The sequence below is a fragment of the Bemisia tabaci genome, chromosome 10 (genome assembly GCF_918797505.1).
Source record: "Bemisia tabaci chromosome 10, PGI_BMITA_v3".
Taxonomy (NCBI): Eukaryota; Metazoa; Arthropoda; class Insecta; order Hemiptera; family Aleyrodidae; genus Bemisia; species Bemisia tabaci.
The window spans coordinates 41,414,949-41,437,589 of NC_092802.1; the positions used below are offsets into that span (position 1 = coordinate 41,414,949).

The following is a 22,641-nucleotide window of genomic DNA, read 5'->3' on the forward strand; positions in this document are numbered from 1 at the left end:
CAGATTAAGTCCAAATAATTTGTGTGAGGGATCACAATTATACTTTTGATAATTTTTTATCATAAATTTTTCTCTGAACTGGCACAGAAAAGCGTCTCAGTGTGCTGATTCAGTTACGTCAATGAGTAATCAGAGATCTGGCAGCATTGTACAAGTACAACGCTCAGATGGTCCGATGATCTTTTGATGATGCCCGCTGGGTAATTTGTTTACGTTCTGCGTTGTAGCTGTAGCTTTTCTCGGAATCTGTTCCCTTAGGAATTTGAAATTGATTTGAAGCATAGTATGTTTTGGTTTCGTTTCGTTTAGCTTCACGAGGATTATCATTTCAATTTGTAATGTAACTCTGAAGTTTTCATCTGTGTCTAACCCATGGATGTAAGATAATCAACTGTGGCAGAAGCTACCTCGACAAGGCAACTTTATATTACCACATTTAACAGGTCAGTTGCTGAGATTTTCATTTGATTTCAAAGGCATCCTCTCAATACGGTTCTAACTGTGATCCTCTGAGCCTGAGTATCATTGCCAAGATAGCTGTGTGGTGCCTTCGAAGCATGGAGTCCGAAACCCCACCGCCAGCTGTCATCTGCGGCCCGATTATGGGAACTATGTCGGCCCGACATAACAAGACAAAGCCCTAACCGTGCAATATATCGTAATTTGATGTCCTTTCGGGCTGCGTCAAACTTTCAATAATTGGCCCGCTGATGTAACGCAGACCTTTTCCCTCAAAGTCCTTGTATCCGATACCTTGTAGAAAGAGATGTATCTTTCAACCTTTCCAGGTGGTATTGGGGTGTCCCATTGGTAAATTTAATCTTCATAACTGGCAATGTTTCCAGAGAAAATAAGTGCGGGACATCCACTTTTTAATACTGAAACTGTCACTTCTACCCAGTGCTTAAGACACGGCGGAGGGGCTAAGATCAGAGGTGACTTTCTTTTTAACTGTGCCGTGTGACTGGTTTGTCGTGTTTGGTATTGTGCTGAAGGTGACCACGAAGGAAGGTTCAAACCCTCCACTCTGGGTAAACACTGTCAAGAATATGGCTTCTTTAGAGCTGATTTATTTTTTCTGTTTTTCAGATTGAAATCGATCAAGCTTACGATGGACGAAGGTGCTGCCTCTCTATCGAGTAGCTTGTTCTCTTCCGCCCAGTTCAATCAGGTACTTAAATACCAGAAGTCAATATGAGTAGGATTGAATTGAAAATCCGTTGATGTTGAAGTTGTTTAAATCTATCCTCCAAGCAGAGTACTTCAGGCAGCGGAACTTGTTCAATTGGATATATGTAAATTAAAAAGAACTATATACATTGAAACATGAGCCCTTTCATGCATGTATTCTTCCAGAAGAAATATGCTGAAATATGATGTATTCTTCTTATGTATGCTAGATCCCAGGGCTTATATTAGAATGGATACATTTCCTTTTGATTTAATTATGTCCAATTTGACCCTGAAAAAAACTGAGAAATGTATGAAGGAGGAAAACTGCTTGTGATTAATTTTGTTTAATGTAAGCTAATTACTAACTCAGAAAAATCGAATTTTTGAAGGAACACCTGCGCAGTATTTTGATGACATCTATTGTCAAGGAACTGCCACTTCTAGCTCATTTTAGAAGCAGCACATATGTTGTAAGTTTTCCTATGCAGACAAGTGCTTTCATGGAAAAGCCAGAAGTAGTTGTCCCTCATTGCAAAGTTTAATCCAATTAATGTAAAATAGGAAGTTTCCAGGGTAGAAAGCATGGTCTTGCAGAAAAGCTGCGCAGAATTCCAAACGGACCGTAGTCTTTGTACTCTGATTTAGAAAAATGAAGAAAATATAAGAGGAAAAAGAGCAAGTGAAAGGAGAGAAAAATCAAGTGAAGGAGAAAAAGGATGAAAAAGATACAAATTTTATGTTCTCTTTTCTTCTTCCCATCATTATTTTCCCTTCTTTTCTTCTCTCTCCCCTTATTTTTCTGCTTCTCATGAAGGAAAAGATTCCTCCCTCCTTTTTCTCCTGATTTATCAATTTGACATGTATCGTATGAGGAGTAGCAGGGTTCGGGCCTGTCAGGCCAAAGTTAAATACAATTAATTCCTATATTCTTGTCGAAACTCCAACCAGTGTTCCAACCCCACGAGCGCCATGTCGCCAAATGCTCCTAAAAAATCGGCCATGGCCCCTAAAAAATGAAGACCCTGCGCCAAACGTGGCCCCTAAAAAATTGTCGCAATCCTAAATTACGGTTTGATGATTTCAAGATTTTTGTCAGTCAGCCTGGACTGAACGCGCATAGCAAGCAGTTGCGCGCGGAACTTCGTCGCGGCAGCGGCTCAGCAGATCGAGAATCGTACTACTTATCGCACATACTATAGAATCGTTCTACTACTTTTCATAATAGGAAGTCAGAAAAAGTATTATTTAATTGAACAAACTTTAAGTAAACTAAAAGCTCCTTGTTTTAAATCGGAATATCATTCCTTTGGCCTTTCCCTTTCCCAAGTAATGGCTGCGAATTGCAACTTGCAAGTCCTGTAACTGTATATCTTGCGTATAACTTTTCACCAAATGCGCCGTGATATATAGGCAAAAATTCAATTTGGCCCCTAAAAATTGAACTTGATAGGCCAAACGGCTCCTAAAACTTGGAGGTGAAGTTGGAACACTGACTCCAACACAGCTTTGATTAGAATATAACAAATGAATCAATCTGTCGACAGGCGGTTTTTCACAACTTGGTAGATTGCTACCCGGGTGGCAGCAATCTCGAGTGCACTTACTCACTCCATGGTGAGATCCAGCACTCGGAGAAGGATCAAGTTGGTGTGTTCCAAGTTGGATGGCAAAGCATCAGTGACGCTCACCTCTTGAAGCCTGCACCGAAACCATCAGAGCCAATCTGGTTCAATGGTATAGTATAATTTTAATATACTTTTTTTTTCGCGAAAATACTCTTAACAAACGGCCATCAGACAAAGTGCGAATCGAAGTAAAGCTATACATGTTTTCTCATCAAAATTTTATGTAGATTAAGATTTGTACAAAAAAAATTGCCCAAAACAACCCCTAACAAAGGTATCACAATTTTCAGTGCATAAATTCCAACTTCTCGCCCATAGAAAAATAAATATTACTGTGACAGTCTTTGCAGTTTAAAAATATAACAATCTCATTTTTGGCGCTTTGGCTCAGCTGTTGCATGTCGTTAAAATGTTAAAAGATGCAGGATGAAAAAGGCACACTGCTTATTGGGGACTTGGGGAGCCCGTCGAAACGGATGTTGTGCATGATTTGGCTCAAGTAGGCTTTTGGTTTTCTTGTTAGTGGGGGATTTAAATGTTTCTTAACCAATGCTCTTGAAATAAAAACGTTTATCTCTTGGTTGAAAGTTAATTTTAGTAATTTTCATTACGCAATTCGTGTGAAGGCCGATTTTGGTGAAAAATGCGGATTCTCTGGCATTTGCAAAACCGGCATTTTTTGGTCCTCAGTATTAGACCTGAAAAGAGACTAACAATGATAAAATCACGATGCTTCGAGTAGGTAAAATATAGGCCTTAAAAAAGCAAAAATCGTTAAGTTGAGAAAATTCAGGATGGGCCCAAAAACGGCGCTTCTTTGTATCTGCTGGTGCCAAATTTTTCGGTATTCTAGGCATAGCCCTTTTAATATTATTTTCAAGGATGGCTATTCTTAGGTTCTTGGACTCCTCTTGTGCGAGAGAATTATTTCCTTGATCTTTGCACATTGACATTGACATTGTTGAGGAGGTTTCTAATTCTCTGTCTTTAGATTATGTAATTCAAGTCTTGTGAGTCTGATAGGTGGTTTTTTTCCCTGCAGGACATTTGCTCCCCAAAGATGGAAAAATGTACCAACTCTGCTACGTTACAGAGCAAGGCATGATAGCCGGTGCATCTGTTCCTTTCTTCTTCCAATCGCCGGACGATAGCGAATGGGTGGCGGTTGAGAATTCTGATGATGATTTTGTCACTGTTGAACGTAATTTCTCCGCAATGCAGACAAATAATGCCAGGGTAAACTCACTTTTCCACTAAACTCCATTTTTTCATGAGGAACCACAATTCCTGGCTCATTTCAAAACTAATGTATACCGCCAAAGTTGCCAGATAGTCTTAAAAAATTAGCAGCTTCCCCCATTTAAACTCATGTAAAACATCCACACTTAATCGAACGACTTGACATAGTGTTGAAAAATCAGCTCTTCCCCCCGTTTAAACCGATGTAACATCTCAAGTTGATCGTTTTGAGAGAAACCTTTGTGAAGTTTTGAAAAAACAGAATAATTGCATTATCCCATGTGTCACAAAATGTTGCATAACTTATTCATTAACGATCAGATTTTAAGAACTTGGTCTTTCGTTGTTGCTGAGGATACGTAAAATTCGATTAGGAAAAAAAACTGAAGAAAATTTATTTTAAAATAAAAATGACGTAAGATTCCCCTCTAAAAAAATGTCACAACCTTTTATCCAAAACCTAATAATGTATTATTTTATTTGCCCACAGTTGACTCTCGAAAATCAACAGCTGAAAGATGAATTAATACGGACCAGAAATAAGCTGACCAGATTGGTCCATCTGGTGAGTGGCTATCCTTTTTTCATTTTCCTGGAAAGCTATTTGTGCCTAGTTGAGCTGTGAAAACTGTATCTAACAGAGTGTCTATGATCAATAAAAACTGGAAACACCGGAAAATATAAGAAATTTCAATGTGCTAAGGAAATTCTAAGTCCGTATAGCATTTTCCAACTATATGCAGTTCAGGGCGTAGAAAAGTACAACATTTGAATTAATGCATTAATTATGTTGGTTTGTGAAATTAAAAGAGTGACAAGTCATTCTCGCAAAGAATCAGGAATATTCAATTGACGCATGGGGAAAATCCAAAATGAAATTTTAGTAGACACCCTGTTTAAGTTCTCAATGGAAAATATTCTTAATTTCACAAAACAATCTAGTTATCATGTCGATTTACTAGTTTGAATCTTGAATGAATCACACCACAACTGCAAAATCCAGTCACATCAAGAAAAACGTAAAAAGGAAAAAACGAAAACAAAAAGGCAGAGAAAAAAGAGGAATAAAGAGAAAAGTAGGAGAAGAATGATGTGGAGAAGAAGAAAAAGCAGCAGCTTTTGTCTGTGTGGTAGCATTAATTGGACTTAATTTTGCAGTTAGGAACTAAAAATTCTGGCTCATCCGGAAAAACATGTATGTGCATCAGGAAACTAATGGTTCATATGTCGTTTTTACACTGAGTCAGAATTTATAGTTCCTATAATTGCAAAATGTAGTCCAATTGGATGTACTCCATTTCTAAAATGGGACTAAAATATTAGTTCTTAATTGCAAAATGTATTCCTACTTCAAATAAGCCACTCGTGTGCTTTAGGTGGCAGCGTAAAAAAAAGCAGCTGTTCGGTTCATTTCACTCTTGATTCGCATCTAAGGCGTCAGCTGACTTTGCTCTGAGTAGGCATTCTTGGGCTTTTCCTGTGCCAAAATGTTCTTAAAATCCTCCGGAAGCTGAGAATATAAGGATGCAGTTTCCAAGAAATATCTGATGGCCAAGATTGAATATATCTGGATTCTATGAAAACAAAATGACTTAACTTTAGAGACGACCGCGTACAATTTTCCGACTGTAACAGAGTGAATTTGTGAGCATTCCTAAACACTGCACCTATCAAAATTCTTCTTGAGACACTATTTTGACATAAAGCATTGTTTCTTGTTGACACTACTTGGTCTTTTTGTGTTATGTTTGTGCGAAATTAACTTAAAGTTAGCTGTTTTGAGTTAAAGAAACGTCAAATAAAAGATTTTTTTTTTCACTCATTTTCGACGACTTTTTTCATTGGAAGATTCATTTCAAGCAAAATGCGGCTCATCTTCCATGCAACTCAAAAAAAAATTGTTTTTTTATAACCTTTTATTTATGCAAAAACTTGTGCGGTAATTAGCTCCCTCATTTTTTTTATAAAGAAACGTTGTTTTTTTGTCGTTTTTGTAACTTAAACTTAACAATTACAACAGACGCATTTTTAACTCCAAAAAACCAAATGTTAACTAGAAACAACGCCTTAAGTCCAAATAATATCATAAGAGAATTTTCTTTCAATAGTGTACTTTTTGGTTCAAATGACGTCAAAATGTAAGGCTTCAATTGCATCTTACTTGTAACCAGGACAAGTTCAAACCGAATCAATTTTCAGAATAAGGGAGTGATGTGTGTCTATGGTTGGCTGCCACCTCTTTCGTTTGGACGCTTTCCAGTGGTGTCGAGTTTAGACTTTATCCGGAAGTGGCTAACGCCACCCATGAAACTCACCATTTGCCCGTTTTACAGCCAACTTCAGACTTAAAACTTAATGGATTTGCAGATATATCCTGTCCGCTGAATGAGATCTGGACAACATTTTGCATTGAGGAACTGTGATTTCTGGCCTCCTTACAAAAGCACCTTTTTGCCTATAGTAAGGATTGATATGTACCTAATTTCTAAAGTGAACCAGAAATAGTAGTTTTTTATTGCAAAGTGAAGTTCAATCAGCTCCTTTTTCCAAAATGAAGTTCATCTTAGTCTCTGTCTACTCTAATCCAAGACTTTCACAGGGACAATTGAACGACAAGGCTCCTGAATTAACGGAGAAGCAAGTGGCAAATTTCCAATTGATGTGTGATTTACAGAAGCACACTAGACCTGGAAAAGTCATTTCCACGCCACTGGAAAATGTAAGTTGCTCAGAAAAATGTGTAATACTAATCGGCCACGAAGATATGTAGTGGAAGGATTTGCATGTTGACAATTTTCCTTTGTTAAGATCTTCATTTTTGAGGAAATTTATGAATTTATTTATTCTAAATTTTCAGCAGACAAAGTGATAGACAAAGAATTCAAAGGGAATATGGAGCAATCCTTTTGATTGAAACGGGTGGCTCTTATAGTCTGAAGGGAAAAATGGTGGACTAACCATTATATATATGAGGACTTATCTGTAACAATGGGGATGTGAAAAATTACCTTTTCGAAACACATTCAAAAAACTGTTTTGGCATCAAGAAAATTTTAAGAAAATACTTGAGATGTGATCTTCGAGATCTGTACATTATGCCAGAGCCAAACATATTAAATTTTTGTGTGAACAAAACAGTTTTTTAAGCGTGTTTCTAAAAGGTAATTTTTCACATCCGCCATTGTTACATATAAGGCCTCATATATGAATATAATAAGTTAATCCATTACTGTTGAAGCCACCATCTTCCACCAATAGGATCCCTCCAGTTTCTCTTTGTCCTCTTTGTCTATTGCTTTTTATATCAATATCAATAAATAGCCTGCAAGTATGTTAGACTAATTCTGAATGGATTTTCTTGAAAATACAAAAAAATAACACAAGTTTCCCATGATATTTACATTTTAAATCAGAAGGTTTGTAACATCAAAATGCACCCAAGTCCTTTTCCTCGGCATGACCGTAGTGAAATTGGCCTACATTTTGCAATTAGGAAGTAAAAATTGTGGCTCAGTTTAAAAATATCGCATGTATCATTATTTTTCCTTTGCACATACATTTTTTTACGGATGAACCAGGTATTGTAGTTCCTAATTGCAAAATGTAGTCCAATTCACAATTGCTGGTGAATCTAGGCTTTTGATTCACCATACTAAAAGCATATCGCATAAATTGTTGATTAAATACCACAGAGAACGTCAATTTCTGCTTTTGCTTTTACCAAACAGGCAATTTAATCGCAATAAAAATTGAGCAGATCTAATTTGTATGAGCGTAACTGTATTTTTCATTGCCTAATTTTTTCTCATGTGTTTCATTTTTTTAACGGAAAACTAAACCACTTTATGACTTTAAAATTTCTCTGAATTTACCCCAGATTTGAAGAATATATTCACAAAATTTCAAGTTGCTCTTTTTTTTTGTTAAAAAAATAAAACATAGAAAATGAGGCAATATCTTTAACAGTTAGGCTCATTCCGATTGACTCTGACCTTTTAGTACTCCCAAATGATCTTTTGTATGAAGTGTCAGAATTTGAAAAATCCAGGAAAAGTTGAATTGTCAAAGTAGGACTGAAAATATTGAAAAAGGGTGAAAAATTCACTGAACTTCTGACGGAACTTTTTCTGTTAAAGCAGGTATTCCAAAAATGATACCTCACCTAAATGATTTTCTTTGATATTCATATGCAAACCTTTTTTTTTTTTGTGTGTGTAATTGGACAAAAACCGGATTAAGCCTTACTTTACTACATCAGACAATCCCTAATTAGTGTAATTTCCGAAGGAAAAATACACTATTTTCTCTTATGTTTTATTTCTTAAATAAAAAACTGAGCAACGTTGAAACTTGGAATTTTATGAGTGTATTCTTCATAATCTAGGAAAAATTCACAACAATTTTGAAGGGGTCAAGTACTTGAGTTCTTTGCTCAAAAATGACACATGAAAGAAAACCAGGCAACCTCAAATGTAGGTAATCAGGCTACCTCCCCTTAAATCTGCCAAATGAGATATCAACCTGTTTTTATTTTAAATTTAGAATAGAATTTCTTTGAAAAGTATTGCGAAGTTGAATTGAATTGATTTTAGCATTTTGTCGCGCCCAAACTGGAATCATCCTGTACAACCGCCAAGAATGAGCCAGCTTTTTTACAGAAAGGATCAGAAGATGCTTCCCCGGAGACAAAAGACTCGCACAATGAGATTCTTGAACTGGCAAAATCACAACCAGATAATCACCGGTTAATGATGGATATTTTTAATTGTACAAAGAACCCTGAACCAAAAAAATCACAACCAGATAATTGCCTGTTAATGTTGGATTCGTACGAATGCACAAAGATCCCTTATTTACAACCGGATAATCACCAGTTAACGTTGGATTTGAACAAACGTAGGAAGATCCTTGGACTGGAAAAATTACAACCAGATATCCAACAGTTAATGTTGGATTTGATGAATCCAACAAAGATCCCTGGACCGGCAAAATCACAACTAGATAATTACCAGCTTATGCTGGATTTGAGCAAAATCACAAAGCCAGATTGTAGACCTGAGGATGACCCTTCGACTGAGATTTTTGAACCCAGAGAGGTACGTTGTTCACAAATATGGACTACGCGTAAACACAGGTTAAATAAAGATAAAAGTCCAAAAACAAAAAAAGACAACATTAAAGTTTTTGTATGGAATCATAAGTCAAATAAAGACAAAAACAAAAAAAAAGACGTAAAAGAAAAAGGAACTATTGTTTCTGAGTTACCCACCAAGGCAATTATCTGAATATGGAAATTAATAACACATAAGTTTTTGTAAAGTGTGCCACAAGTAATAGCTCCCTATTGTTTCCAATGTTCAGGATGATCCAAAAATCCCTAAAATCCTTAGGGTTCTTGCCCCTTCTCAGGATGGTTCTTTTAAAATTTCGGAGGTTCCCAGAAGTCATTTCTTTTGACCTGAAAGCACTCACAAAATTCGAAGTTCCTATGTCAATTTGTTCATAAGTTACAGGGGTCTGGTAGTGGGGAGGGGGGTCCAGATCACCCTGGAAGGCTAGAATTGAGCAATAGTGACATAGCTACCCTGAAAATTTTGAAATAGACGTACGTGCGATAGTGTGAACTTAGCCCCTAAACTCGGAAAATGCGCTTCTTGGATCGCAATGTTGTAAATCTCCACTCATGTTTCATTTTCATGTCATTGTTTTCATTGAGAGGAAACTGATCAATGGTTTCTGTTGAAATTTTCTGTGAATTTTCCTCTCTCATTCTCAGAATAATCACAAAGAAAAATTTTGATTTGTTTCTGGGGAAGAACATATACAACATAATCGGAGATTTTTTAAGAATGCAATTGAGTTACGAATTTTTTACATTAAGCCCTTGAAATGTTACTGTGACATTTGTAGGCACATGATGAAAATTCACAGAAAATTGAAAGGAAAATGCTCGTCAAATGCTTCTGCAAAATAACAAGACACGAGCTGAAATTGGCTACATTGCAGTCAGAGGTATGGAATGTTTGAATTTAGCTGTCCTCTTAGGGTGGTTCTTGAGTGTCCAACGGGAAATAAACGCTAGTCCCCAGAGGCAAAATTTTCTGTACAGTATTTTTTGTTGAGTTGAGTCAGAGAACTGGTTTTTCAGATTGTGACCTTAAATTATTTGAAGTGTAATTAGCCTAATTGTATTTTATATTGCCAAACTTTTTCTCCTGGTTCGATTTTTGAACAGAGAACGAGACTACTTAAAGCCTTTAAACTCTCAGTAAAATATCTCTAGATTATGAAGAGTATACACCTAAAATTTCAAGTTTCAGTGTTGCTTAGTTTTCTCTCTACAAAACGAAACATCTGAGAAAATTAGACAATGTCTAATGTCGTGAAGCTAATTCCGGTCAAACCTCTCCATTCACCTGTAATTCAAGGGTTGTAATCTTAATCATTCCTTAAACAGCTCTTTTCTGTAGTAGGCACGAATTGGTTTACATTGTGATTAAGGGAGGTTTTTAAAGGAGGCCTTTGAAATAGCATCATGTAAAACACGATTTTAGCAAATCTGGAGTAAAATTTAGCAGTAAAATTTTGGCAGTGGGCCCTTTGAAGAAATCACAATGATTCTAACACAATAAAAATTACTAAAGAAGAAAGAAGCTACTTTGGGAGTTTTGTAAATTTTAAGGTAGGTTCATATCTACCCTCAAGTTAGTTGAAATCATAGAATTCTTCTGTGTTTTGAAATTTTTGTCGTGGCAAAGCACTGTAACTCCTTGCGAGGGTCCGTTTTTAAAGTTACATAGCCGAATTTTGGCAAACTTGAGTTTGGCAAGAATTGTATTTTGTATATTGCTACAATGAAGGCTTTCTTAAACCTCCCTTAATCACAATGTAAACCAATGGACCATCGTACAAAATGCCAATTTTTGCATTCTGATACTTGTTTCCTTACCAAAATTTTACGTTGTGCACAATTTTTTTTTTTTTTTTTTTTTTTGGTAACTGAGAGAAAAAGTGGCAAATCTTCTCAAAGATATGACACTTTAGTTCCCATATAATTTCCACCTGTTTCGCACCACCACATCACGCAGGATGTGGGTTTCGGCCAGACGGGTGTCTGAAGAGTTAAGCTATCATGTGTTGGTATGGCTCTAGAAAAGAAATATCTCTGATCAAGAGTTAGATTTTGGGAAAGGGGTGATCGCGGACCAAGGTCGAGCAGACCAACTAAACCAAACTCAAGTTAGTGTACCTGCACGGATACTGCCAGAGTCGTTCGTTGAACACAACCTGCCCAACAAAATTCTCCGAAATCAACTCGGAACCAAAATAATAACATTTTTGGTTTACATTGGTTATATGAAATTTGAATTCTTCGCTCACAAGGAAAACAACAGTCTATTTGAATCAAATTGGTTACTACACCGGTTTTCGCAGGCTTTTCAATCAAGGAATGTTCCTTATCCGCCCTGTGTTTAAGGAGTTAACAACAAGCAACAGCTGAGCTGAAGCACCGAGATTGGGGTTGTCGTATTTTCATACCATAGAAACCGTCTTGGTAACATTCAGTGTGCGATTTTACACTAGTAGATAATTGTTTTTTCTATGAGCGGGAAGTTTGAATTTATGCATTAGTAAACATTCATATATCGTGGTTGGGAGTTATTCCTTGTAATTTTCATTGTACCTACATACCTTTCTCTGCGTGAAATTTTGATAAGAAAGCATGTATCACATTGCTTTGTCAACATCTTGTCTAATGGTCTATTAGGGTCTCCGAAGGGAAGGAGCTGTTTAAGAAACAACTATGAGTACAACAGTGGTGCTGCTTGCTTTGCGATGTATTGATAGATCTGTCATTCAAACCCATGGAAAATGATCGAGAAAAGGGTGTTCGCAACCAACACCTGAAAAATCGATTCTTTATTATGGCCTCAAATGGAGAAGTATTGATAATGGATCATTCATGCCTCGCCACTGTAATACAATCTTAAGTCTTTTTTTGCAGGAACAACCTAAGGATGACATCCTTGAGGCAGAAGGAGCCAGTTCTGTGTCGAATGAGGCAGTCAAGGCAAATCCCTCGTCACAGGAGGACTCTAGAAGAACTTTGGATGAGACTACTAAAGACTCTCAAAATAACCAGGCAGCATTGAATTCCCTCCCACTGACGGACAAAGCTAATTGGTTTTGCAATGGTGGGGAACACCATGTGGGCCTCTCTTGCAATCTGTCTTGGTTAAAGAACTTCATGGTGGAGGAGTATAACATTCCTGAAGAAGAGGTTTCCGTCATGATCGATTCCTTCTGTCAGGTACGTGAATAAAAAACTAGAAAAATGTTTGAATGAGCCTCTAGACAAGGCATGAATTAAAGCACTGCGTAGCGTGTTTTTGTCTCATAATGCCATGACGAATCACTTAACAGCAAGTCTAGAAATCAACTTCCACACAAGATATACATACGTGTATATAATTAACACTACAGGGGTATGCCCCTTGATCGCTATGCAGACCTCTCAATCGTTAGTCTGTAAAGAGTGGGCTCATCTAAGGACTATATCCTATCGATAGCCAAAAGCGATTTTCCAAACGATGAAAGGATATTAACAATAAAAAAATAAATATTATTTCCTCAGAATGATTGAGTAAATCAATAATAATGATACTTTCCAATAAAAAAGAACATTCTTTATTAAGAGTGGTTCACAAAGAATAATATGCTCAGGGAGGGAGTCAATAATAATGAAACTTTACCATGAAAGGGAAAGAAAACAATATTATAAAGAGTAGTTAATGACTTACAAAATAAATCACTGGAATCACATGCGGAAGCAAAACAAAGTAGAAATAAAAGTATGAAAAGAAAATTAAAAAGAAACTTAGCCAAGCTACACAAAACACAAAATAATGTGCCGCCAAGTTGCAGAGAAAACTGGTCTGAACTGGTGGAAAAACTGTAATAGTCAGCAAAAAGCCAGGAGAGAAAATGGGGGGGGGGGGGGTGTAGAGTGAGAAAGCCTGTGTCACACTATCAAAATACTCCATCAAAATGTCAAGGTCAAGTGCTGTGATTGGTCAAAGTCATGGAATAAGCCAATCACAACACCTGACCTTGATATTTTGATGGCTAGCTTTGATAGTGTGACATAGGCTTATCATAAAGGGTAGCGGATTGAGGAGGTGCAGAATGAGGAGGGAGGGGTGATGCAAAGGAAGGGGTAGAGGACACACCCAGCGTTTAGTTTCCATGCATTATGCTTATAATTTTATAGTATAGAGTATGATTTATACAACTGACATCATTTGTATAATCTAACTTCGATTTGATCTGGATTAAAAATACTTATTAATGACTCGTTCAGGACTTGATTTTTGAATTTTCCGACATATGGATCGTTTTCTACGGAAGATGTTAAAGAGAAAATCTGTGACAATATTTCATAGTGTAGATCTTGTCTAGTGGCCCATTCCAAATCAATGAAAATCCAGGATATTCTCTAGGTGCATGCTAAAGTAACAACAGTTCCAAAAACAACACATATGTGCCGTAAGTCTCTCTATGGAGATGGGTAAATCCATTAAAATGCTAATTTTACAGCACATTTAGGCAACAAGGACTGCATTTTGAGGAACTACAATTTCTGGCTGAGTTCAGAAGGAACGTATGTACTATTAGTTTTCCTATGTGCTCAGGTGTTTTTATGAATGAGCCAGAAATAGTTTTTGTTGTCCAAGATGCATTAATCTCTGTAAGTCTATAATCTCTTCAATGCACTCTGGAGCATTTCAAGCCTCTTTTGATTGCGTACTTTTTTACAGGAATTTGAAAGGTTAAGAAGGAAGCTCAACTCCAAGGAACAGAAGCCTCTTGAGAAGGATGAGAAGGAAGATACTAATGTGACGGAACAAGCTATTTGGCCTCTCAACACTCGCAACTTTCCAAGCAGCTCTACCTATCTCTCTCTTATAAGGAATTTTATGGTGGAGGAATACGGCATGCCTGAACAAGATGTTCTGCCAATGATAAATTCCTTCTATCGGGTACGTCTTGTCTGTCAAAGAACCTCTGTAATTCTCTGTCCGATGTGAGGGAGATTATGTTGGAGGATTATGACATTCCTGAACAAGACGTTTTGCAGAAGGACAAAGTTTAACGACTAATTTCAAACTCGAAATATTATCTCTCCCCTTTGAAAGTTCAACAGGAGGAATTTAAAACTAGTTGAATTCATAACCACCCCAAACTCATTTTTTTCTCCAAAATACGACTTTGTGCGTTCCTATTAAAATAACAATATTAATCCTTTATTTTTTAATTCACACTGGAAAAAAAACACATTGGATCTAGAGTCCAGACTCTTGAAAACATTGACAAGAAAAGATATTCTTGATTCAATCGGATTTTTGCTTGAATCAAAACGAAATCCGCTTAAATTAAGAGGCTTGGTTCTTGATTTAAGCCAGATTCTGATTGAATCAGGAGTACTTTTTCTTGTCGATGTTTTTAAGAGTCTGGACTCTAGATCCAATGTGGTTTTTTTTCCAGTGCATATAAGAACATAAAATAGTGTCAAGAAAGGGACAAAAAAGAAGAAAAAATTTTTAAACTAAGACTGAGGTCTAAAGATAGAATAGCAAACACTTAGAAATCATCAATAGAATACAGACATTTTTCCACTAATAAGTTTTTACAATCCCTCTCGAAGGTAAATAGAGAGCTGGAATGTTGAATTGACTGTGGCAGCTCGTAAAAGAAGGTATGTCCCTGTTAGAACATTATGTTTATCCCATTTTGAGCTCACTTACTGCACCAACGATTTTTTCCTTGAGTGTTGTAATTATGAAAATCCTTGTTCGATTTTAAGTAGTGCTTTTTCATGAAGAAAACTATTAGAACTCGATACACATATGGACGTATTTCTACCAAACAGACCTATGTGCAGGTGAGAAATATGGGGTGTGCTTGTTAGTTCTCTGGCCGTAAGAATGAATGGGAACTATAAAGCGTAAAATATTTATAAGTGACGTCAGCAGGGACAAAGCCGCCCTTGCGGCACTGCCGGGCTCTGCTTGGTCGGCTTTAACTCATGAGCCCTGTCCTTGATGCTCTCTAGCCATGCCCGCGGTTCATGAATCCCGCATTCAGTTGGCGCTTATTGTTAGTTCCTTTTGGTAGAATGTAAAATCCCGCTTTTCCAATTCTTCAAAAGGAATCATGCCCACTATTACGTGGCTTCTTATGCAGCTTTCTAGAGCACACCCCATATCTCTCACCTGCTCACAGATCTGTTTGATAAAAATACGTCCATATAAGGATGGGATCGTTAAAATTTTGTCGTCTTTGAACAGATCACTGCAAATAATGTGAATAAATGAGGAGTTATCCCTTGTATGGCCCTATTTTTATGACCAGAGATTATTAAGATTCAGACTGGACGAGCAAAAATCGCGCTGTGCCACATTTATGAAAATTAAAAATTACAATATATTGCCCAGCATGCATTGATTTTTGTGAATCTATCTTTTTTCTATTAACTTTGGAGTGTTTCAAGCCTCTCATGATAGCGTACTTTCTTACAGGAAATTGAAACGCTGAGGAGGAAATTCAACTCCAAGGAACAGGCGCCTCTCGAGAAGGAAGGTACCAATGAGGAATCACACGCAGAGGAAGCAACGATGGCGGAGGCTTCTGGGAGTTCTTCGACGGTATGTTAAATGTTCAGACTAGAATTCTCTACTTCTCAAAATCAGAGTGAATTTTACAATAAGGAACGGCCAGTTCCAGCTCTTCCCAGAAACAACATATATGCCATTAGAGTCTCAATGAAGATTAGTTGGACCCATCAAAATGCTAATTTTTCCAACAGTTCCTGGCTCAGTTTAGAAAGAACTTATGCACTATCAATTTCCTCATGCACCTAAGTGTTTTTACGAAGAGACAAAAATTATAGTTCCTAATTGCAAAACATAGTCCAACTAGGCTTGAGCATCACAGAAGTTCCATCTCTCTTTCAACACACAGTATTTCTTCACTTGTAAATAGATAGTTTTAACCGATATGTGCCCAATTAGCCTTAATGTAGGGTAATTTTTTCTGATGTTTTATTTTTTTTATCAGGGAACCAAGCGACACAAATTCTGCTAGTGTACTTTTCTACCTAAGGTAAATTCATGGGAATTGTATAGGTATTAAGTAGCACAGTTTTGTGATAAAAAAATAAAATAAAGAGATATGATAAACGACAATCAATCACTGGACAAGGTACAAATTCAAACATCCTGAGTTATGAGTTCTCTACAAAATTTTACATTACACATGATTTGCGCAGTGAAAATTACTGAAATTCCCACCAAAAATATCAAGTTTTTTGTAAGGGATAAAGTTAAACATACCGGTCATGTCTCCATCGCAGTGTTTCAAATTCTTATCTCGCATTTTAATTTTTTAGACAAATAAAACCAACCAACATTTTTGCGAAAATGTCCCTCTAATGGGCAAACAAAAAGTGCAATGCAAGATGGGATGTTGGTTGGTTCCCTTCCATAAAATTCAAATACCAGATAAGTTATTAAAAAACTGCAATGAAGATGTGAATTTCTTGCTTTGCTCCATGCACTGGTTAAGAAAAATTTAAATTTCCCGCTTACCAGAAGAACAAGAGTCTACTTGAATCAAATCGCGCAATACAATGGTGTGGACAAGCTTCGTGTAAACAACGCGCAACAGCTGAGACAAAGTGTCGAGATGGAAGTTGCAATATTTCAATACTGCTCAGACTGTTATGGTAACATTTAATAAGGCAAATTTCACTCAAGTAGATGGTTTTTTTCATGAGAGGGAAATTTGAATTTTTGCTACGAAAAACATTAATATCTAGCTATGAGTTACTTTCAGTAACATTTCGTTGTTTAAACCGTTTTTTGATCGGAAATTTTGATCATAAAATATGTACCATACTGCCATTTCAAGAAAGAACGCCGTATGAACATTCGAATGTCGCCAAACCTCTCATTAAATATTAATTTTTATGGAAAGTTATGAACATTTTTCCTTGAAATTTTCAGATGTTTTAGATCCAAGTATGTACAAGCAAAACTCTAAAAATTTGTAAGAAAAATATTCAGAAACTTTCCTGCAAATTTGTGATTTGTCAAAGGAAGTTTGGCAACATCTATAACCTCATATGGCGTTCTTCCTTAGCACAGCAGGATGACGTTTTCTGCACCCTGTCCAGTGGTCCAATGCCATCGGATCATAATTGGACTAGTTTCATGTTCCATAGCTGTGTTTTCTCTTCAACGTTTCCTCTTATTTTGCCTTCACAGTCAACCTCAACCGATGACGTTCAAGAAGTTTCAGAAACAATAAAACAGCCGACAACAAGCGGGTCTGAGGTTAAATGTGATGCTCAGGGTTTCAAATGTGGGGATGATAACTCTAATCCCTCACCTCCAATGGTAAGTACTTGGATAACTGAATGGTCTAAAGCTCACAGAGTCTGTTTGTTGGAAACGAGATGAAATAAAACACTTAGTTAATGGTGAGGACAAGTCCCACCGGCCCTGAGATGAGTTTTATTCAATGTAACTTTACATAGCAGAGAAATTAACGTCTGGACAAAAAAACCATAGCATACAGATAAGCCGGAGGAGAGCAGGGAGAACAAAGAAAAAGGGAATAACAAAAATCCCGCAAAAAAAACGAAAATTCCCCACATGCACTTCAACACTTTACATGGAGAGTTAAATCAAATACTATTCTGTTGTTGTTCATTCATCATCAAAAAAAATTTCTCTGTAAAAACAGCGGACGTGGTCTTTTTTTTATAGATTACTGTATCTCGTTGACATTTGCTTCTAATTGGACGTATTTCTGTCAAACGGAACTATGTGCATCAAGACATGAGCCCTGAGATCCATAAGAATACATGCATCACAGGGCTCACGTCACAATGCACATAGTTCCGTTTGACAGAAATACGTCCAATTTACCCTCATTTTTGCCTCTTTTTTTGGAGGACGATTTGCTCCATAATAAAATCCTTGGCTAAACCCTATTTGCTGCACGAACATTTAAATGCACAGCTTCAAAAACTTTGCACGGGATTTTCTGAAAGCTTGAAAACTCGACACCTGCTATTTATAGATGTGTGAACTTTTGTGTTTAATTCCTTACTCTATGCAGCAGTCCATTGCATCTGAACTTGAATTAATGAAGCTTTTTTTCACTATACAGGGTGAGAGCTCGAACACTGCTCCTAGAACTGTACGCAGGCCATGGTTACACATCGCAAGAAAATACAATGGTCCCAGGCCTTTCGTTTTCGGAAGAACGTCGATGGAACAGATGATGGATGGATGGCATCCCAATCCTATTTTGGCCGGACGCAGACGGCTCATGCAAACAGAGAAAATCCAGGCACTCGAAGCGGAAATTGCCGGTCTCCAGTCGTACATTCAGGAATTGGAGTCAACAAAGCAACCCAGCTCAGCAGAGCGGGGCGATCATTTGGACGACATCGTCCTCGTTCTGTCCGACGAACTGGCCAAAGTCGAGCTCGAAAACAAAAAACTGAAGGAAACCGTGGATCGATTCATGGCAGGTAGCACAGAAAGACTTGAGGCCCATAGCACGGAACAACGTGGAACTTCTGTTGCAGATGACATGGAACAACGTGGAAGCGTCACAAATCGCGAATCACTGGTGAACAAAGCCACACAGAGTGAGGAAGAGGGGGTTCCTGAGACCTTCAAGCACGCGGCCCAAAATTACGTCGGGAACTGCAACCTAGGCTGGCGGAATCGGAGCTTGATCGGGTGTTTGAATGACGTGAGGACACCGCTCCACGCCGTTTTAAGTCAACCGGTCGTACCGGGCACTCGTTTCGAATTCCAAGTGAGAACGCTACCGCACTGCAAGAATTTCACCATCAAGCTGGGGTACGACCAGTCCCGATTTCCACTCCAGGCCACCATTAGCACGGACATGATTGACCTCTCTTGTCAAGGAAGTTCCTTGTACGGGGAGAAGCATGATCTGCCTCAAGACTTGCGACCTGACACCTGCTACGCTCTTATTTTCGTCGTTAATTCTGACAGCATCGAAATCACGATCCAGTCGCACAGTGGTGCGACTCTGTATTGGAACGAGTATAGACCGTCTGTTCCTGTGACTGAAATTCAGTATGTTCATGTCGATGGCAATGTAGTCGTGTGTGATGCGACGCTGAAGGAGGCAGACAATGCGTGTTGTCTGGAAATGCGAGAAAGGCTACGGCGCGCCTTCGTCGAGTACGTTGATTTGTCGTATCGCTATTCGCTTCTCAAAAGCAAGTTGGAAAGTGCCCAGAAGAAAGACTTGTAGTCTGACTCCGAAGACTGAGAAGCCTCTCGTCCTTTAGACCTTAGTGATAAGATAAATGAGACCACATTTTGCAGTTTGGAACTATAATATATGGCATGGACTAGAAACACTGCAAGAACTATTATGTTTTTACGGATGAGCTCGAAAGTGTAGTTCCTTACTGCAAAATGTTGTCCATTTTTTTGAGACATTTTGAAGCTATGACTGCCTCGCTGCGCAAGAAAGCTATTGGTGGTTTTTGAACTTTGGAGAAAAAAATGAGAGTGCTCTTCGTGAATTGCAAGCATTTTTTGGAAGAGTTGTGAGTTGGTTCTCATTTGTGTGATCATTAGCAATTCAGTTTCTCTATCATTTGTATTTTCCGCTATGGAACATCTTAAGTATGCTAGAGATTGAGTAAACTTCTCACAGGACATTTAATTCTTCACACGCAAGTTATGTTGATGGGGACCTCTTAGATCCACTTTCGAAGGGGCAATTTGTGCATTCCATATCACGCATTTTCTAATATCCTCCAGCCGCAGAGACATTTTGCTCACCTGCTGGCACCAAGGCCTACTCAGAAATAGATGTAAGAAAACCTAACCAAAATAAACTTTCATCAAAAGAGCTGTTCTCATGCATTGTTTTAAAAAAATTGCTATCGATCATCCTTATGTGCGATTTCATCTCCTTCAAAGCATTTGCTCTTGCTTTTTCCTTTGCACAAAGATGAAACGAACATTTTGAAAGAACTAAACTCATACGTGAGAAACATTGCCAATAGCTTAGAAAGTATTTATCTCCTCGAATTTAGGACCTAAGTTAGGTTCCATTCCTTCACATACAATTAATTTCACTAATGGTTCTCTTCTGCAGCACAGCAAGGCAGTATGTAAAAACGGAAGTCAACGTAGTTATAAACACTACCCTGAAAGAAAAAGTATCAAGTGAAACATCCTATTTGAAGCAGTTTTAAGCTATGCTCCTCAGTCTCACAATGATAATTTTGTAAAAATGTTAACTTGATACATGATGACTTGTTAATTTGATAACCAATTGAATTATTTTTTCGACTGATTAGTTTTATTTTTCGAACATTTCTCATCAGCGCAGCGGGCCGATTATTGAAATTAATGGACAAAGCTGTAGACAAAGAAGACAAAAGGGGCATGGAGAGATCCTATTGGTGGAAGCAGATGGTTGGAATGGACAAAGAAGGTAGGTAAGAGACTAACTAACGGCAACCCATGGGAGAACCTATAGCTAACCTAAAATTTTCTCCCTTAGTCTCTGAAAACCACCCATTTCAATCAATAAGATCGCTCCATACTCCCATAGAGTACATAGAGTCGTAATGTAAGTGGGAGAGCAGGCGTCATTTTTAAACATTTTCCAGGTCCCAAACGAGACTCCTGTGTGACGACGGGTCACTTTTCCGATACATGATCGATTGTTCTTGATACACGGGTACCCGGCCATCCGATGTAAACAAAGAAGATAGGAATTACCACTCATTATACACCGCCATTTTGGATGAAAAATGTATAGAAAAAGTGACCAAAGCTCGGCGCACACCGGGCTTGGAACTCGTCGAGCAGAACATGGCGCCAGTTCTCTCATTTACATTACAACTCTATGTACTCTATGCATACTCCTTATATCCTCTTTGTCTATTGCTTTGTCTATCAGTTTCAATAAGAAGCCCACAGCATATGAGAGCATGTTGCGTTTGGATTTGAGACAATTATGTTGAATAATCGCTTAGTTTTTTAAGTTTCACATGCCTTTAGGTCTGCAGTTGCGGTTGCCTCTCATTCAGGTGAATCGTAGGTCAAAAGTGCAGAACAGCAAGATATTCATCCTCTTTTCAACAATTTTGATTTAATGTTATGTTCAGGAAAAAATTAAGGGTCTACAACATCCGCAGACAGGTACAATCCACTCAGCGAAGCATTCTTGTATGAAGTTTGCCTTAATATCCCCAAAGCTGTAGCAATATCTTAAGGAAAATTGCTTTAATATGGAATCAACATGACCTATAAAGAGAGCAATAAAGTCATTGGATTTTTTACCAGTATTAAATGTGGAAATGTGCAAAAGTAGTGTACAGTGCTATTTTTCCGCCAGGATGTACAATTTCTCTCGGTTTTAATTACCTCCATTGCTTTTTTTCTGATCAATATTACTCTGTATTATTTATGGTAATGATTACTGTCGTATTGCTGCAATATTTGTTTCATGTTGATGTTCATATTTTCAGTTTTCTGCAAAAATCCTGCTCTCTGACTGAATATCAACACTGTAACAATATTGCTTGAATGTTAACAGACCAATTATTACCTGGCTAATATCCGCAGTTATGCTGGCACGGATGATAAACTGCACGCCTGAGATACAGCTTTCTCTTCTAACTCTTTACAACTTCCTATTTTTTTGTGACTATAAATCGGTTCTGTTTTTTCATGTTCAATTAAGTATTTTCTCGAATATATCTTACTATTTGACAGTTACAAAAGCTTCTATTTTATATATCAGTTGGACCAGTCCCGAACATTCCTCTTTTGTTTGTAAGATGGCTTCAATTGGAGTTTTGTTTGGTATTATTTGAATAACCTCGGTGTAAGGCATACAAGCACATACATCATTTTACACTCGTGTGTGTAGACAACTTTTTCCATTTAGGAGCCACTGTTTCTGGCTCATTTCATAAACAGCGTAAGTGCCGTAAATTTTCCTATACAAATAGGTGCTCCTGTGGATGGAGGTGGCGATTTTTTAAGTTGGCAACACTGTTTTTCCTCCAATATAGTATCGATTCAGGTGAGGCGAGCTGCCTCTTCTGCTGATTGTTTTATAATACATTTTATGGAGGAAAACTATTGATGCCAATTGCAATCGCCAAAAATCGCCACCGGTGGATGAGTCAGAAACAGTCCAACTACCTCCTCTTCTTTCGGGTTATTCTATACCAAAGCTGCAAGATTGTGCAATTAGACAGTGACATTGTACAAGTATTTCACATGGGAAGTGCTGATCTTTCAGCACTATCTGGCAACTATGTATGCCTTTTCTGTTTGAACTCTTGTTTCATCACTTACAAGCAAAAAAATTACTTTCACCTACATTTCTTGTATTTATTTTGTGAATTTTGTACCTTTATCTTTTCCTATAGTAAACGTGGTTCACATTTATCAACTTTCTGTGTATCTCTTTTCCCACCACCTTTTTCCTAAGCCCAATAACTCCGTCGCTAAAATTT

General features: G+C 37.6%; 1 protein-coding gene across 4 annotated transcripts; it reads left to right on the forward strand.

Moving 5' to 3' along the window:
* Positions 1-194: 194 nt before the first annotated feature.
* On the forward strand, positions 195-22,577 carry LOC109031911 (uncharacterized). 4 transcript variants are annotated; one of them, XM_019043755.2, is made up of 12 exons: positions 195-443; positions 1,090-1,171; positions 2,718-2,907; positions 3,841-4,034; positions 4,528-4,602; positions 6,637-6,756; positions 8,630-9,133; positions 12,043-12,348; positions 13,856-14,077; positions 15,617-15,742; positions 17,363-17,494; positions 18,273-22,577. In XM_019043755.2, exons 2-12 carry the CDS (start codon positions 1,112-1,114, stop codon positions 19,398-19,400), a joined length of 3,057 nt encoding a protein of 1,018 aa, XP_018899300.2. In that variant the 5' UTR covers positions 195-443; positions 1,090-1,111; the 3' UTR covers positions 19,401-22,577. The 4 variants fall into 4 exon arrangements, with proteins under 4 accessions (XP_018899300.2, XP_072161205.1, XP_018899302.2 ...); XM_072305104.1 differs by lacking the exon at positions 6,637-6,756; XM_019043756.2 differs by lacking the exon at positions 8,630-9,133 and having other exon boundaries at positions 199-443.
* Positions 22,578-22,641: the final 64 nt, after the last annotated feature.

Excerpts from the sequence above, each read along its gene's own strand:
- LOC109031911 (XM_019043755.2), top strand. The coding sequence starts at position 1,112 with ATGGACGAAGGTGCTGCCTCTCTATCGAGTAGCTTGTTCTCTTCCGCC. Across the intron at positions 4,603-6,636 it reads TGACCAGATTGGTCCATCTG|GGACAATTGAACGACAAGGC; the intron begins GTGAGTGGCTAT and ends AGACTTTCACAG. Across the intron at positions 12,349-13,855 it reads TGATCGATTCCTTCTGTCAG|GAATTTGAAAGGTTAAGAAG; the intron begins GTACGTGAATAA and ends ACTTTTTTACAG.